Source organism: Taeniopygia guttata, chromosome 5 (assembly GCF_048771995.1).
Source record: "Taeniopygia guttata chromosome 5, bTaeGut7.mat, whole genome shotgun sequence".
Lineage (NCBI taxonomy): Eukaryota > Metazoa > Chordata > Aves > Passeriformes > Estrildidae > Taeniopygia > Taeniopygia guttata.
In genome coordinates, this window is record NC_133030.1 from 52799844 (window position 1) to 52815788 (window position 15945).

At 41.3% G+C, this 15945-nt stretch overlaps 1 protein-coding gene across 13 annotated transcripts in view; it reads left to right on the forward strand.

The window, feature by feature from the left end:
- The window catches only part of EML1 (EMAP like 1), a 121245-nt gene that overhangs the window by 34115 nt on the left and 71185 nt on the right, over positions 1-15945 (forward strand). For 3 of the 13 annotated variants that reach the window (XM_030274970.4, XM_030274974.4, XM_030274971.4), the window contains exon 1: positions 8666-8876. The exons of 1 other annotated variant lie outside the window; for it this stretch is intronic. In XM_030274970.4, the coding sequence (XP_030130830.1) occupies positions 8810-8876 (67 nt within the window). In that variant the 5' untranslated portion in view covers positions 8666-8809. Of the gene's footprint in view, positions 1-8609; positions 8877-9015; positions 9277-15945 lie in introns of those variants that run through there. 9 more of the 13 variants (XM_072930404.1, XM_072930397.1, XM_072930402.1 and 6 more) reach the window with 4 other exon arrangements.

Below are 15945 nucleotides of genomic sequence, written 5' to 3' on the forward strand. Positions count from 1 at the left end.
TGAATGGAGTCTCTAATGAGTGTTAAGCAGCTAGGTTATTTGTAATTATTTCTGTGTAGACTGCCACAAAGCTATATAACACCTTTCTGATGGTGCTCTCCGAGGTTACACACGAAGAATTGGCTCTTGACCTATTCTACCCATCCCTTAGTTTAGGGAAACTCATTCACCTTAATATGGGAATCTTTGGAGGTATAGTTTAGGCAGGAGATGCAAAATTCTTCAGGGCAAGACTTCCCAGACATCTGTAAACTATATCATAAGCTGGTTATAGCCAAAACATTCATTAGAAAGCTACTGATATGAAAATAAAAAAATAAAAAGAGCTGTTTAAGAGGAAGAATGCAAAGGAAAATGTGGCAGACCCCTGCATAACAGGGCTGCAGGCTGATGTTTAGGGCAAGATCTTAGCTTGGACTGCATGGTGGTCACAGAGTGTCCCTTGGCAAGCCCAGCCTTTGACCAGCCAGTGTACACTGCAGGGGTTTTATGGTCCTAATTCTCTTGTTCATGACTGAATCTGCTCGTATAATTTATGGCACACAATACATATTCTTCTTTTGAGATTTGCTCTATTATTTATTCAAGCATTTATTCTGTCAGAAAGTGATGGGACAATGAGGGGTTATCCAGCATAAAAAAGTTGAAAATAACTTGTTTTCTTGACCTTTTTTTTCTTGAACTATGACTGCTAATGACAAAATAATTTTCGTTTTTCTTCTTTCAGTTATCTTTAGCTCTGGTTTTCTCTTATTTCTTTGAAAGCTTGAGAGAGAAAAGTCAGGTGGTGAAATACTTAAGATTAAAGGGCTGCATCAGGAAACGTTTTGAAAATTAGGTAACTTGGTATCTGAGACAAATGTACGATTGTTCTTCATGCTTGGATGGCTGGCAGCCAGGCAGCAGGGCCTCGGCTGGTTCTCAGGGCTTCATTCAGACACTGCCATTATTGCCCCTATTACTTTTTCCTCCATCCAGGACTCTCTTGAATGCCACCACCAAAGAGAAGAATGCCACGCATGGCTTACTCTGAGGAGGATTAGTAATCCTACACCTTGCACTGGCTGGCAGAGGTGTTTTAAGAACAATCAGAATTCTTTCACCAAAGCCAAATATTTTATTATTGTATGGACCTGTTCCTGCCATGTAAACCCTAATGCCTATTTGTGTTTCTGGGCAATTAAATGAAGGTTTCTTTGGTTCAACCACTTCATTTCCTGCAGTTTATTTCTTACATTTTATATGTTCAAAAGAGTTCAAAAGTGAAATTTATTTGAATTTCTGGATGCACTTGCTATGAACCTGCAGAAAGAAATTACTTTGAAAAAACACATTTAACACAGAATTGCTTTGATCACACTGTGGGCCTTGGGTGATTGCACAGACCAGAACAACAAAAAAAAAAGTTTCTTCCAAGGAAAATTCTGTTCCAAAATAAATTAAAAAGTTTAATTCAGAAAGCAGTTACCCACAAAAATAAAAGCTACAGCCCATGCTGGAAATCAGTGTAAAGTAATGCTGAAAACTGTAGAAAAGGATTATTTTCTATTGCTTCTTTCTCCAGACAGCCAAGCTTAGATTAGCTGATTATTTAACTGTTTCCTTCCATTCCCAGGTTGTGTCTTGGGATCTTGATCTGGGAAAGCAGAAATAAGCAGAGGCAGCAAAAGCAGTGGAGGGATGAAGGTGCCAATGGAGGTGGTCTTGGGCTCTGTAAGATATCAAACGAATCTGCAAGTGTTGTGGTTTGAAATTCCTGCCTAGCTCTTGTATATCACACTGCAATCCACTCTCCTGTTCCTCCACCCACTCAAGGAAAGCTCATGGAAATTAAGTGAGTTTGAACCAGTGGAGCTGGTATGGTTCCCTGCAGAAATAACCCACACCCTACAAATGAAATACTGTCTTTTTCCTTCTCCTACCTCTTTTGGCATAATTAATATCATATTTGGTGAAAGACACAGGGGGATGGATAACTAAAACTTGAAGTTAAATTAGTTGAAGTGGTAAATGGGCTTATGTGATGACAGGAATTTATATTACAGGTAAACTCTCTGCAGTTATTTCCTGTTACTTGTTTAATAGCACAAATCAGTTTTTCCAATAAATCACTCACTAAAAGCAAGCATAACATATGAAATCACCAGAAGAAATACATTATTTTTTCCACCTATCTCTCAGAAGATATATGCCATCATTCATTTTCCATATCTGGGCAAGTTTCCAGTAATGTAGAAATGTAGAAAGTGCCATAAATGAGATTGTCTAGCCCCTTCTAACATTAATATATTGAACCAACACAGTGCTTTGTCTTACCCACACATTTTTATGTGTGCTTTGTTATCTAAATGGCTGACAGTAAATTCTCCTGGTACATGTCAGTTACCATGAGATGCCCTTGATTGTGCTGGATCCCAAAAACAGTGAAACCGTGACATGAGAAATTGGGAAATTTGGAATATCAATTCTGGTAAAGCACAAGTTTAAACCACCATCCTAATTGCCAAGGAGTATAAAATAGAATGCTGAGATCCTTCCCTCTCATCCTAGGCACTGTGGGTACCTGTTTGCAGAAGAGAGAGGTTTCTTTCTCACAGTGTAGCTGATGGACAAACATCCTGTTTTGTACTTCTGGGCTTTACATGTTCATGTAAATTGTTACAGCCCAGTTAAAATGCTCCTTCTAAAAAGTGAACAGAATGGGTACTGTAGAACCACTTTGTTAAAAAAATGGCAATTTTTGTGTACACTTTAAATTATCAACTTGCTATGCTGTTATTTAAATATAATTTTAAAGAAATATGTCTATACTATAGCTTACTCTAGTCTCATTCTTCTCGGATACAGTTCAGAAGGCACAGATTTATGTAGCTGTGGCTTTGTATAACTCAGACATTAAATTTTAACAAAGTATTTAAATATAAACATAAAATAGATCTCTGGAATATATACTGTCACAGTAACATCTTTATCATCATAACAGAAATTAAAACAAAACTATTCCTCTCAGCCATGTGCAGAAGGGTGTCAGTGTGCTGCAAGCCACACAGAAGCATTACTTTTTCATAGCTGCTGAAAGCATTTCCCCATACCTACATTTTGGGGCCCCCTGAGGTTCCAGTGGGTGCAGGAAAGATCCTTCTGATGAGGGGGAATTCCCCCTGGGAAGTGCCACAGACCTGTAGGGATGAGCCACCTGCACCCTGAAAGGTGAACTGGGGAACCTGTGCCAAAGCTACTGTACCTGAAACCAGAGATGCCCCTCTCACAGGAGGTAGGATTTGTGCTCCTGGGTACATAGATCTCAAAGAGCTCTGCTAGCAGAACCGTTCAGACTCTGTTGAAGGCTGCAGCCACCAAAAATAGGGTTGCAGAACTGAGTTAGAACTGAAAACTTCTAAGGAGTAATTTTGAAGGGTGGATGGATCATTTTGTGTGATTCCATCCATCACTGTGCCTCTTAATGTCAATCTCACAGAGTATTAATATCTCAGAAGTGTTGTTTGCAGATTGCAATGGACTGTGGAACAGGAGTTGCATTCCTGATTATCTGTAGTAAATTTTGCTTCTCATCAGTTTCAAATCTCAATGTCACAGCTGTGGATGTAATAGGTCTGTACTCAGCCATTACATACATTGATGTGCATTGGACCCAAAGTGTTAGGGGGTCTTGCAAACATGAGAGAGTTTCTACCACAGGCAGTGTGCTTGAAAGCATTGCATAACAAACCGTATAAGTAGTATCTTCAGTGTTTACAGGCAGAATATTCTCAGTAGACTCATATTGCAGATGGTGCAATAACTGGTAGTTATTCTGGCTTGATTCTGTCACAGACTTCCCAGCATGACCTTGCCTGTGTCATGTTTTTCTTCCCATTTTCCAAATAAGCAAATAAAGCCAACATTTCTTTCAAAAAGGTGGTGCAAATCTGAAAGCATCAGTGTTTGCTGAGCAGCCTCCCATCTTTGAATAGGAAGAGTCATAGATGTGGAAAACATTATTCTTTTCATCTTCAAAGTCTTCTCTTTGTATTTACAAACTAACCAATCTACAAAACAGTATTTTTTTCCAGGGCAATATGATGAACACTATTCTTATTAATTATAGGGAAACTTCTGTAATTCAAATATATGTAGCTCAAAACAGCAAGATATATACATGCATATTGTGACATATTTTCATTTGGATTGTTAAACCTTCATAGCTTTGATGGCTTCATCCCACATTTGCTATATTGTATTTTTAATGCACTCAGACTGTGCTGGTATAATGGTGATCCTCCTCTTATACCCCTTCTTTCCCACATGCATGAAGTCTGCTTTGTAGTGACATTCATGAAGCTCCCTGCTGTGGCTGAAACACTGGAGTCCTGCTATTTAGAATGAATGATTATTCCAGTGGTTGAAGTATTTTCACAAAGGAGACTGGGCAGCAAGGCACTTCTTTTCCTACCACACTAGGAGAGGAAACCTTTTTTTGAGCCTATGATGGGATCCTGACAGCCAGTACCTTAGGATCTAAGGTGATCCTAAGCAGTCTTAGCAGTGAGAAAAAAAGCCACTTCTGCAGAATGAAGACAATATATTCACTGCATGAAATTCTCTTTAAAAACCCAAACATTGCTGCTGCTTTGTGAATAGAAAGAGGAAACAAATAAACATTAAAAAAAAAAAACAGTATAAATCAGGATTTCATCAGATTTCAGGAAGCTAAATCCAAAACTTAACCCCAGAGCTTCTCTCTGCTAAGTGCTGATCTGATCCTGCTAGTTCCTAAACCAGGCATTGGCTATTCCTTCCCTAGGAAGGAACACAGCTCCTGCTGTGTGCAGCTTGCTCCTGCTGCTGCTGCTGGGTGTTGTGCTGCTCAGCCCTGGCCCCCAGCTTCTGCCAAAGCACTCTGTCCTCCAGTACTGAGGCAGGGCACTGTGCCTGTGCTATGATGCCAGCTTTCAGACCATCCAACTCTCAGTGCTGGGGATGAACAGCTGGAAAAGATGCCCATTTCCTCTGTTTTGAATGAGATGATTCAGAGAGAAGCATACACATGGTACCTTGTGTTTTGGATTGTAGTCTAGGCCCAGGCACCAAGTGTTGCAGCGCTTCAGCTTTTTAATGGATGAAACTTCTGACTCACAGAGGAAAAGCAAACCTTGAACAAGCATGCAATTTAAAAGCTTCCAGGCTCAAGAAGAGACCAACTTCTGCATTAAGTAAGACTGTGAATGGTGAAATGGACTCTTACATGTTAAATGGAAACACAGTGAGCTACAGAAATGAGCTTAGCTCCCTTTGATCACGCTGCTGTAAGTGTGACCCATCAAATGATTGCTAAAGAGCTTGAGGGGATATTCAAAAGTTAGTCATGGTAAAACAGATGCTATAATTATATCCAATGATAAATTTTAGCAAAACCAGCACATTTGCTGATGGTGCTAGATGCTTTGCCTGATGAAGATTTCTCTAGTTACAATGTACATTCCGTGTGCACAGCAGCTATCCAAGCTTCCCTGATCTGTCTGCAAGGCAGACAGGCTTTGCACTGACCTGAAAGAAGAGCCCTCCAGTCTCTGTGGTGAACTGAGCCTTCACCTCCTGTAAACTCTGCGCAGAAGGGCTCACTGCACCTGATGCCATCAGCAGCTCTGCACAGCGGGTTTTGCCACTGGCAGCCAGATCCCAGCATCCTTCCCTTAGCCAGTGCCATCACCTCCCCTGCACAAACCCGAGGGAAGCAGTGGCATTCAGCACAGACCCAGGGGACAGCTAGGAAGGGCAGGCTGTCCAAGCTACCAACACATGGTGAAAGCAGCCCGATCCTGTTTTCAGGAAGGGATAAATGGAACATCAACGTTTTCAGGAATTGGATGTTGGTGATCCTACTGAATCCCTCCCAACTCAGAATGTTCTGTGATTTGGTGAAATTTGACTACAGCCTGGTAACACGGAGTGAAAGCAAGTCTTCTTTGTCCTAATATTGGAATATATCAACTTCTGAAAATTCAGCAAGGGATGGGTGAAAGCTCTTTTATTCTCACTTAGCTAATAGTAATTTGCATTACCCTACTCAAGACAAACAAAAGTTAAGTCATTAAGTATAAAATACAGCTTTCAAAAAGGTAACATCATACAATTTCTGACTGCTAGCAGTCAGTGTGCGCAGATGTACAGCAACAAATCCTTTCCCAATATACCAGCCCCACTGTACTGCTCAGGATGCCACATTGCCACCTTTATGGTTTCACACTTACCAAAGAACTGGCTTTGAAATGTACAAATGATGCAGGCCACCGTATACTGAAAAATGGATAACTAAAAGTTTTTTTGATGTTTCACCATACCAGAAGAATTCCTAGAGACACATCAGTGCATCCTTCTAATCCAGTGTGCCATTGTTCCCAGAGCCAGACAGAATTTCTTTTTCATTTCATGCCTTGTGGTGGAGTTTAGTATAATGAGATTGTTACAGGTCTCAAAATCATTAAATTATGAAAGTGTTTCCCTCTTCTAACCCTTGCTCTTAGAGTATAATGGAATCATAACAGCATCTGGAGACTGGAGCTGAGAACATTTTCTGTCACATCTCTGAGCTGATTTGCAGCACGCTGAGCTGAAAGGTTTCACAGACCGTCACCGTTAATTTCAGTGGGAAATCTATTGTAAGGTTTTACATGTTGCATCTCTCTCTAAGGATAGATTAGATTTGAGTTCCTAAGTGACTTTTAATTTCTACTCTCTGAAATGGAGCTGCATTGCCTCTTTCTGGTCTTTCTCCTACTTTGACAAATTTCATAAAAGCTACTGGGCATTTACTTCTCTTATCTTTGTAGCAATCTCACTGACAACATAGTTTTTACTACAAACATAATACTTTTAGATAGCATAGGTTTCATATTTTTTATTTTCCAAAACTTAGACATCAGAAGGAGGTAGAGGTTAAAATAGCATTGACATCTTATGGTGAGCACACCTCTTGTCTCAAGATGGTGGAAAATAAGCACATTAAAACACTTCTCAACCTCAAAAACAATAACCAAATGATGGCAATAATGTTTTATAATTCTTAGTCAGAATTTTTACTGAAAATGAGCTTAATTTTTCTATTGTTGCAATTTGTCTGCCAAAAATCACATATATGTCTTTCTCCATGCGTACTATGCTTTAGAATAATATAGCATCTTTGAAACATTTGATGGCTTATGAGTGAAAAAATAATGAGAAAACCTAAGGGCTCTGTGTTAATTTTAAAGATGAGAAAGAATCATGTCTCATTTAAAACACTAAGAATACCTATATGCTTTTGTAGTTTTGAAGTAATTTTCTTTTTTTTTTTTTTTTTTATCACTGGTTTTGGTTTTTAAAAACATGCCATTAAATTACCACAATTTTCTGTTATTTATAGCCCACAGCTATAAAATGCAGTTGTTTTTGTCTGATACAATTTAAGCATATGAGGCTGGGTAAGCGCTTGTGCTGGAGATGACTTCAACTCTACCAGTATTGGCACTGGCAATTCAAGAGGGAGCACTTTTCACTCTGCTTTAACATGGAACTGATATCTCTGCCTAATTTTATAGCACACTTTTGTGTTAGTGCTGCCATGGTTTAGTGGTTGGTGAAAAGACTCACATATACCAAACCCACACCTGTAAAGGGATCCTGGAAGGGCTGGGGACTGAAGACATGATGTGTTAAGTGCTTCGGCATTTTTCAAGATGAAAGGTGCTATAGATGTGCAATGAACTATTTCCGTTGTGTCTCTTGAGGAGCTTGAACTAAAAATGTCTTTCTGTCGCTGGACACGTCAACATTCTCCAGCACAGAAATTGAAACCCAAACTGTATCAAATAATTTTACAATATTACTAGCCACCAGTTTTGGACCACTATCTTCATCTCACCACCAACGGACATTATGAATATACTTAGATAAAAACATGTTGAACTGTTAAGGCTGTTTTAGTATCCTGTATTGGGAAAGTGTATCTGTCTTCAAACTACATAGTTTAAACTGTATAAAATGCCATAAGGAGTTATAGTGTGTATAGTTCTTTTTGGTTTTCTAAGAGGGTGCCAGTTACAATGTTATCTGCGACAGCTCCATCCTGTAGCCAGGAGAATCGCTACTGAAATCGGTGGAGGGCATAAGGTGCAATTGCAGGCGGGCTGTTGCTCCGGTGGAAGGAAGGAGAGGAGCCCCGGATAAGGCACAGGGAGGGATGCTGAGGCAGTGTACGCGGGGCTCCCCGGCCGCACAGCTGCGCCTCAAAACCCCTGCCCCGCATGCAGGGGCGCTCCAGCCCTAACCGAGTCCCCGGCGGTCCGTGGGGTTACCAGCGGGTGATCGGCGGGCATCTCCCGCCGCAGGGCCGGGCGGTGCCTCTGCTCCACCTCGGCCCGATCGGGACGCTCGGCGTGGCCGGGCCTCGCGGTCCGGCGGCGGCAGCGGCCCGGGCACGGCAGAGGGACCGCGCGGCTCGTCCTTCTCTCCGCCGCGGCCCGGAGCCCGCTCCTCGCCCGCCCTTCGCCTCGGGGTCCCCCCCGCCCCCCGGGCCGCGCCGTGACGGCCCCGCCCCGGCCCGGCCCGCCCCGGCCCGCCCCGCGGGGCTCCCCCCGCGCCTCGGCGGCGGAGCGGAGCGGAGCGGCCGCCGCCCCAGCCGCGGCGGAGTGAATGGGTTGCCATGGCAACTGAGTGAGGCAGGCAGCGAGGCCGCCGCGGCCCCAGCCGCCTCCGCTCCGCAGCGTGTGGGCGAGCAGGCAGCGGGCGGCCGCCGGGACAGCCGAGGGGACGCCGGGAGCGCAGCGGCAGGATGGAGGACGGCTTCTCCAGCTACAGCAGCCTCTACGACACCTCCTCGCTGCTCCAGTTCTGCAACGGTAAGGGCGGGGGCCGGCCCCGGCAGCGGCGGGGTCCCGGCGCTCCGGCGGGGCGGAGGCGGAGGCCGGCGCGGGGAAGGCAGCGCCGGGAGCGGGCCTGCTCCGGCCGGGGCCGCCCGGCTCCGCGGCGCAACTCGGGGAGAAGAGGAGGAGGAGGGAGGAAACTTCACCCCCTTCAGCCTCCCCCGTTATTCGGCGGGAAACCTGCCAGCCCTCGGGGCGCCTCTGCGAGCAACTTCTGCACGTCCTTCATGGGAATATGCGGAGATACGTGTGCGTATGTGGATGCTGGAGATGTCTGTGTGCATCTTTCCCAAAGGCAGATCTGGTAGCTCAAGCGATCGCCCACCGCTGCGTGTCTCCGTTACGCGTATGCCAACATACACGCACATATATACATGTAAATATATATATCTATATATATAAATAAACATATATATGTGTGTATAAGACGTGTATTTATATGCGTGAGCTGCCCGTGACCCCGGGGGCGCAGTGGGACGCCGCGGCCGGGGCAGGTGTCCTTCAGCCCCTGCCCGCCCCCGCTCCGGAGCCCACCCGGCGCAGCTCTCGGCGGCGAAGGGCGGCCTCGAGGTGCGAGATGCCTGTGCGGAGTTACGGGAGTTGGCCTGCACTTACTGATTTTTCTTTCTGCTGTTTTTTTAAAGTAGGGGTTATTGGGGTGGTGGCGTCACCTGGGTGGCAGCATGACAGGGGAGCTGCCAGGCTGCAGTGATGGGTCGTGAAAAAGGAAGGAGGTGAGGAGCTGCCAGTATTACAGACAGTATTGGAGACTGGCCTGCATAGTACTTGGGATTATTCAAGTAGCTGACATTTTCCTTGAGGGAAATAAATCCGCTATTCTAAATACTACAGAGAGTTCTTCATGGTAAACTGTAATCTCAAAATACCTTACTTTGATACGAGTTCTTGCTTTCTAGGAGCAAAATTGTGAGCATTCATAATCTCATCTTTCATATTTGCGGATCTCTTATTCCTCTACATTTTAGCAGTGGTCTCTGCTTTCTGCTGCTGTCTGAACAGCTGAAGTCAGGTTCATACAAAATTGCTTCATGACAGCAACTACATCAGACATAGCTGCCTCTTTCCTTGGAAGCTGTGAGGATGATAAATTTCACTTTATTTTCTTTGTGGTGTGGTGCAAGAAAGAGACAGATTTGCAGAAAACTCTGATATGTGTGGACCTGGAGACTTTGGGAGCAGTTTTTTCAGGGTAGCAGGAGTTGTGTGTGTGGGCTGTGCATTGTGCAGTGACACTATTTTTGGAGCTCTTCAGGAGAGAAAACTATCACTGTGTACGGGGGTTGTATGCTAATAGCAGATGCCTGTTTTGCCTAAACTTAATAAATATTTAATTTTCAGTGTTTTTAATAAGGAAACATACAGCAACGTATTTCAAAATTTATACTCTAATCCATTTATAAGCAAGCTGACTTCCTACCAAAATACCTGAGCTTTGCTTTTACAATGGTCATGATAGCAGCCTGCATGTGGGAGCAGAAGGAGTAGTATCACTTTCTGAATAATTTGAAAAAGCAGAGTAGCTTATTCCTGTGGACTGTCCCTCATGTTGATTTAGTAACGCTGAGCATCTATTATGCTTGGTGGAAATAAGCCATATGTATTTATACTGTACATAGGTTTTAAAATCTTAGTCATTCCTTAAGTATCATATTCTAGAATGTGTTTCTAGAACAAATCACTTGCTTAGCTTTGTCTCATTGTAGATAGCAACTTTAAGGGCTGTTGTAAGTTTGTATTATTCTGTGCTTAAAAAAGAAAGTGGCTGAATTCAGAAGCCCTTCGTTTTACAAGTTAGCCTTTAGTGAGACTATATTAAATGAGATGAGAAATTAAAGATAATCAAGCCTTTGAGTACAGCCTTGAGGTAATCAGGTATTTCACACATGGCCCATGAGGAAGAAAATACAAATAGAAGATGCCAATGAGGGTTTTGATGTTGGAAAGATGTAAATAAAATTACTTTACAGGAAACTGGAAAGCTTTTGCATGTATAATGGGCAGTATGAAAAATGATGTGAAGTTGGGAGTGGGGCAGACATATAGAAGAAACCAAACAAAATAAGCAAGGTGTAGAGATAGAAAGACAATATGATTTTAGTGTATGGTAAAGTGACATACAGAATGGCTGGTAAGCATTCAAAGTGATCATTGTTGTATGCTGTAAAGGTTCCTGTTCTGAATAGGATTCATTTTGGTTGTACAAGAAAAGACATGGTGGAATTTTCTGGTACTCTCAAACAGAATAAATGATAAAGAGATGGCCTGTATGTATTACTTCAAAAGCTCAGGATGTAAAGGCTGTGCTCTTGAAAAAATAACTGTGGGTTACCTTGGAGTAGCAACCAAGCTTGGGCCAAGGATGGCTGCAGCCCCTCCCACTTCTCAATGCATTCTTCTTGTTTGGGTGGGTGGGAGCCCAAGAGGGGACTGGGAGGGAGCAGTAATGGGCAGGAAGCTGTGATGGGGATGAGGGAACAGGACCTTGTCTGCTGGAGGACCCAGTCAGGGAGAAAAAAGTTAATATGAGAGCAGATTTGCCCCAGACTTGCTCCTTTCTTTCTAGAAAGGGCCCTGGGTTCAGGAGAATTTGGGTCTTCCCTCATATGCAGATTTAGTTTGCATGATTATTTAGTAATGTGTTTTTACAGCTTGTGATGTGTAAAAAATAAGGTAAATGGAGAAGGAAGGGAGAGAAGAAAGAGGGTGAGGAAAATATGTTAGTTTTGAGCTGCATGTCTAAAATCTAGGGCAAATATTTAGCACAGCTAGTTCAAAGCCACCTACTTTCTTCAAACTCCTTTTTACAGAATAGTAAAGCTACAGTTGGCATTGGAGAAGTACTGTGTTAATGAACACAAATGTCAATCTGAGATAACATCAAAGCAAGAAATACAAACTTCCAGTGTGATTTTAGGCAAGTTATTTCATTCTTGATGCCTTAGTTTCCTTAGTTGTAAACTGAGCAGAAAGTGTATGCCTGTTTTAGAGGAGTTTATCATATTTATTGATTTGTTTGGTATCTCCCTCTTCAGTTTCAGAGGACAGTCTTCAGATGCACAAAATGTTTTGTTAATTGCTGTGACTGTTCTGTTTGTGTATTTTTAAGAAAGACATTAAAATAACTCCTCTTAAAGCCCAAGGACAGTTCTCAACTTACGTGACACTTTCCAGGTAATGAAGGACTCTGTTGGTTTATTTTGCATGTTATAAGGTACAGCTTAGATAATATTAGCTGTGCCTGGTTATAGATACCTTTCTTGGTATGGAAGTTACTTTTAGGTAGAAAGCCAGTATGTTTATCTATAGTCAATCAGGTTGTTAGTCATGTGTTATTTAAACTGAAGGTAAAAGTGGAAGGATACTGATAAGGTGAGATAATGTTGAGGTTTTTAGCATCTGCTTAAAAACTGGTGGAGAGAACCATGCTGAACATGAAACCCTACCAAACAAGACACATACTGGAATTGGAGACAGTGCTCATCTCGCCTCCAGCTGATTTACTAAGCTGCAGCTGTGATCAGTACTGATTATAGACAGGTTGGGAAGACATGTAGGGTGTGGGCAGATTTTTGTGGGTCCTCTGACCACAAATCCCTGTATATCTATTCTCTATCTATTTACACAGCCTTCCCCACAGTAATTGCTGTGGGCAGGATTATTAGGTATGTGAAATGTAAAGGGTGAAATCTGGAATTCCTGCAAAATGCCTATGTAAACTTAAAGATGGAAGTGAAAATTTATCTATGATTTCTTTGGAACTTGTAGAATCTTTTAAATGTCCTTCATGTGGCTACTGAGAAAATCATGCTTGTAAAATGGCCATTCCTGCAACTACAAATGCCTTGTTTGACAGAAGGTTCAACTTCAGAGTATCTGGGTAAAGCAGTAAAAAAAAAAGTGTGAAACATTATTTCTTAATGAAATTGATGTATTTGGCAAGGGACTCCATAATAGTAATTACAGTTCTGTTTAACAGATTACCTGAAGTGTAATTGTTAGTAAAAAATTTGCAGTTAGAGAAAAATTTAAATTGATGCAAACTATGCTATAATTTAGTTTTTAAAAAAGAGCAGAATAATTACAGAATATGCAGAGTTGAAAGGGACCCACAAGGATCTGATCATCCAACTCATAGCCCTGCATAGGACTACCCATACAGAGGCACGCCATGTGCCAAGAGCATTGTCCAGATGCTTCTTGAACTCTGTCAGGCTCCTGGAGAGCCTGTGCAGTGCCCAAGCACTCTCTGGGTGAAGAACCTTTCCCTGATATCCAACCTAAACTCCCCTTGGCACAACTTCTGGCTATGCCCTCTGGTTCTGACGCTGGTCACTGCAGTGGCTGCCCATCCTCTTCCCCTCATGAGGAAGTTGTAGACTGTGATGAGGTCTCCTCTTAGTCTCCTGTTCTCCACGCTGAACAGATCAATAATAAAAAAACCTCTTAAGAAGTAATAGTTCCTTTTGGCTCCCTCTCCCCAGAATCACTAAGTCATATTAAGATTTTTGATAGGTGATAATTTTGATAATTGTCAGTCACTCTTAAGTCATGAAAAGTAAATTGTGTGATTCAGGTTTTGTCAGTCTATTTATGGTTTGAATCTTCGGCTTCTGTAATTCTCCTCCATTCCTGAAAACAAATTGAATATGTGTACCTCTTCTCTCTGACTCCTGTATCTGCAAGTGGAGCAATGCCTGTCAGTGAGGAAGTGAGCACCACAAACAGGAAATCTCTATGGACAGTATTATTCTGGTGGTTGTCTCTTCTTTCCCATTTGACTCTCACACTTCCTCTCCTTAACCTTGCTAAATGCAGCCAGTTACCCTCTTCCCACAGCTGGACCAAAGTCACACAATATGGAATGGGTTAGGGAAGGAACAATGGTAAGTTGAGCCTTGTAGCTTTCAGGGCACTGGTTCAAATCTGTCAAGAGCTGGAAGAGACTGTAATTTGTTTTACTGTGATCACTTCCTAGCAATAATGCAAAACAAAATTGGATTTAATTAAGTGTTCACTGGGCAGATTCATGCATTCTGTGTAGGAAAAGGTGTTGCAAGCAAGTTCAAAAAGATGTTGCAAACATGTTAATAGCATTACTCATGTTGTTTTTCTCAGAAGTCGAAAACAACACAGTCAGAGAGACAAATCAGGCTTTCCCATGTTTCATCTCTCGACCTCTTCTCTCCAGAACAGCAGCATGTTTTGAACTCAGGAATGGAGCCCATGCCCCACTTGAAGCTTCTACCAGTTTTGTAGGACATAAGATTTTATTACTTTAGACAGCATTGCTTAGACAGCATTTTCTTAATTTTTCTTTCAGTGAGATTTGTTCTGGCTCTTGCAGTCAAACTCTTAAATGAAATGCTGAATTGGACTCTACATTGTGTCAGTTTTATGCATTTTGGAGCTATACAGAGTATAAGTTGATTCTAGAATATTTTTCTTCACTACTGGAGTAAAGGGGAGGGAGAGGTGGCATACAGAAACACTTTTTTTGTTGGTATGTGCAGTAATTGAATGCAGAATAAATCAGTATGCTATGAATTAAAAATAACTTGCTGCAATGGACACTTGCACAATATATATTGTTAGCCTATTAGAGCTCTAACTATTATTGCTAATAAGACACTATATAAGTAAACTGAATCTGTTGCCCTTTAATTAGCTATTTATTTCCAAAACATGAATTATTAACACTTGTGTTAATCATGAATGGTGTTAATTATAGTTACTGGAATTTTTTTTTCCTTTTTTTTAACTAAGCTTCTAAAAACAAATGAAAATGTAGACCAGTCATGAGAGAATCCTCTAGTGATAGTTAAACTTCAACAGAGAATCTGTGTCAGTGTTAGCAATATGAAGAGAAGCTACAAGTATCAAGTATTTTATCATGAATAAAACAACATACAGAATTGCAAATTAAAGCATTGGGCTCTCAGCAGAGAAACATGCTTTATCTGATCTTCAAGGAGTTTTTAAAAAATTTAATAGTACTTTAAGGAGCTGATAAAATATATGTTTTAATTTCTGATTAAAAATAGCAAATCTGAAAATCTTTTATGGAACCTTAAACCACGTGCAATAATTCAAATAAGAGTAAAATTATATTAAAAGTACATTATTAAAAAGTGAATATACGTGAGGAGACAGTGAGGGAGTTCACCAATCAGTGACATACATTTTAATAGGTTTTATTCTGACTTCCCTCTTCTTTCTCCTTTCCTTAGGAATTTAAGATGAAGATTTTAAAGTTGATGTGCAGTTCTTTTGTCAAGAGAAGTTTTGTGAAGCTGTAATAAAGAACTTGTCTTTTGATCTCTAAAATCTTGAGGATGATGAGAGAGAATAAGTAGGAAGGTTGTATGAAATGGTGTAATGACTACATTTTTTGTTGGGTGCTTGCTCTTTGCAAATGACACTAATTGGGCAACCATAAGGAATTGTGAAAGCTTAAAGGGAGTGCAAAAGGAGCTGTGGATTAAGCTATTCTTCCATGATTCACAATTTAAAATGTTCGTCCATTACATAATTAAAATATGGAAGTAGCTCCCTGAGGTTTTTTTAGGGAGATGGGGTGGGGATAATGGTATGTTAACATGATTTCACTAAATTAATTCTTTGGAAAGTAATTAAGTGAGATTGTCCATACTCCATTACTTCCAAAGGGTAAAATCTGACATGGTCCATCATATTGTCGTCTTGCTTTGAAATGACAGATTATTGAATAAATATATTATATTCATTTGAAAACTAGCATTGGAGATCTCTAGCACTGTTTTTAGGTATTATGGAATGTATAAACTAATCGCTGTTTTGGATTTAAAATCTGAAATAAACACTTCATTGTGATAAAAACAGTTTGCCTTTCTTAACAGCACAGACCCTGTATTTGATTGGAAACTACAAGATTCCTACAGACAGGAATGAAAGCATGTTTTCTGTTTTTAAGTATGATTTCTATAATCTGTTGCAGGCCAATAGGTGAAGCATTGCTACCGGCTTTTAGTCATCTGAGAATTGAGTG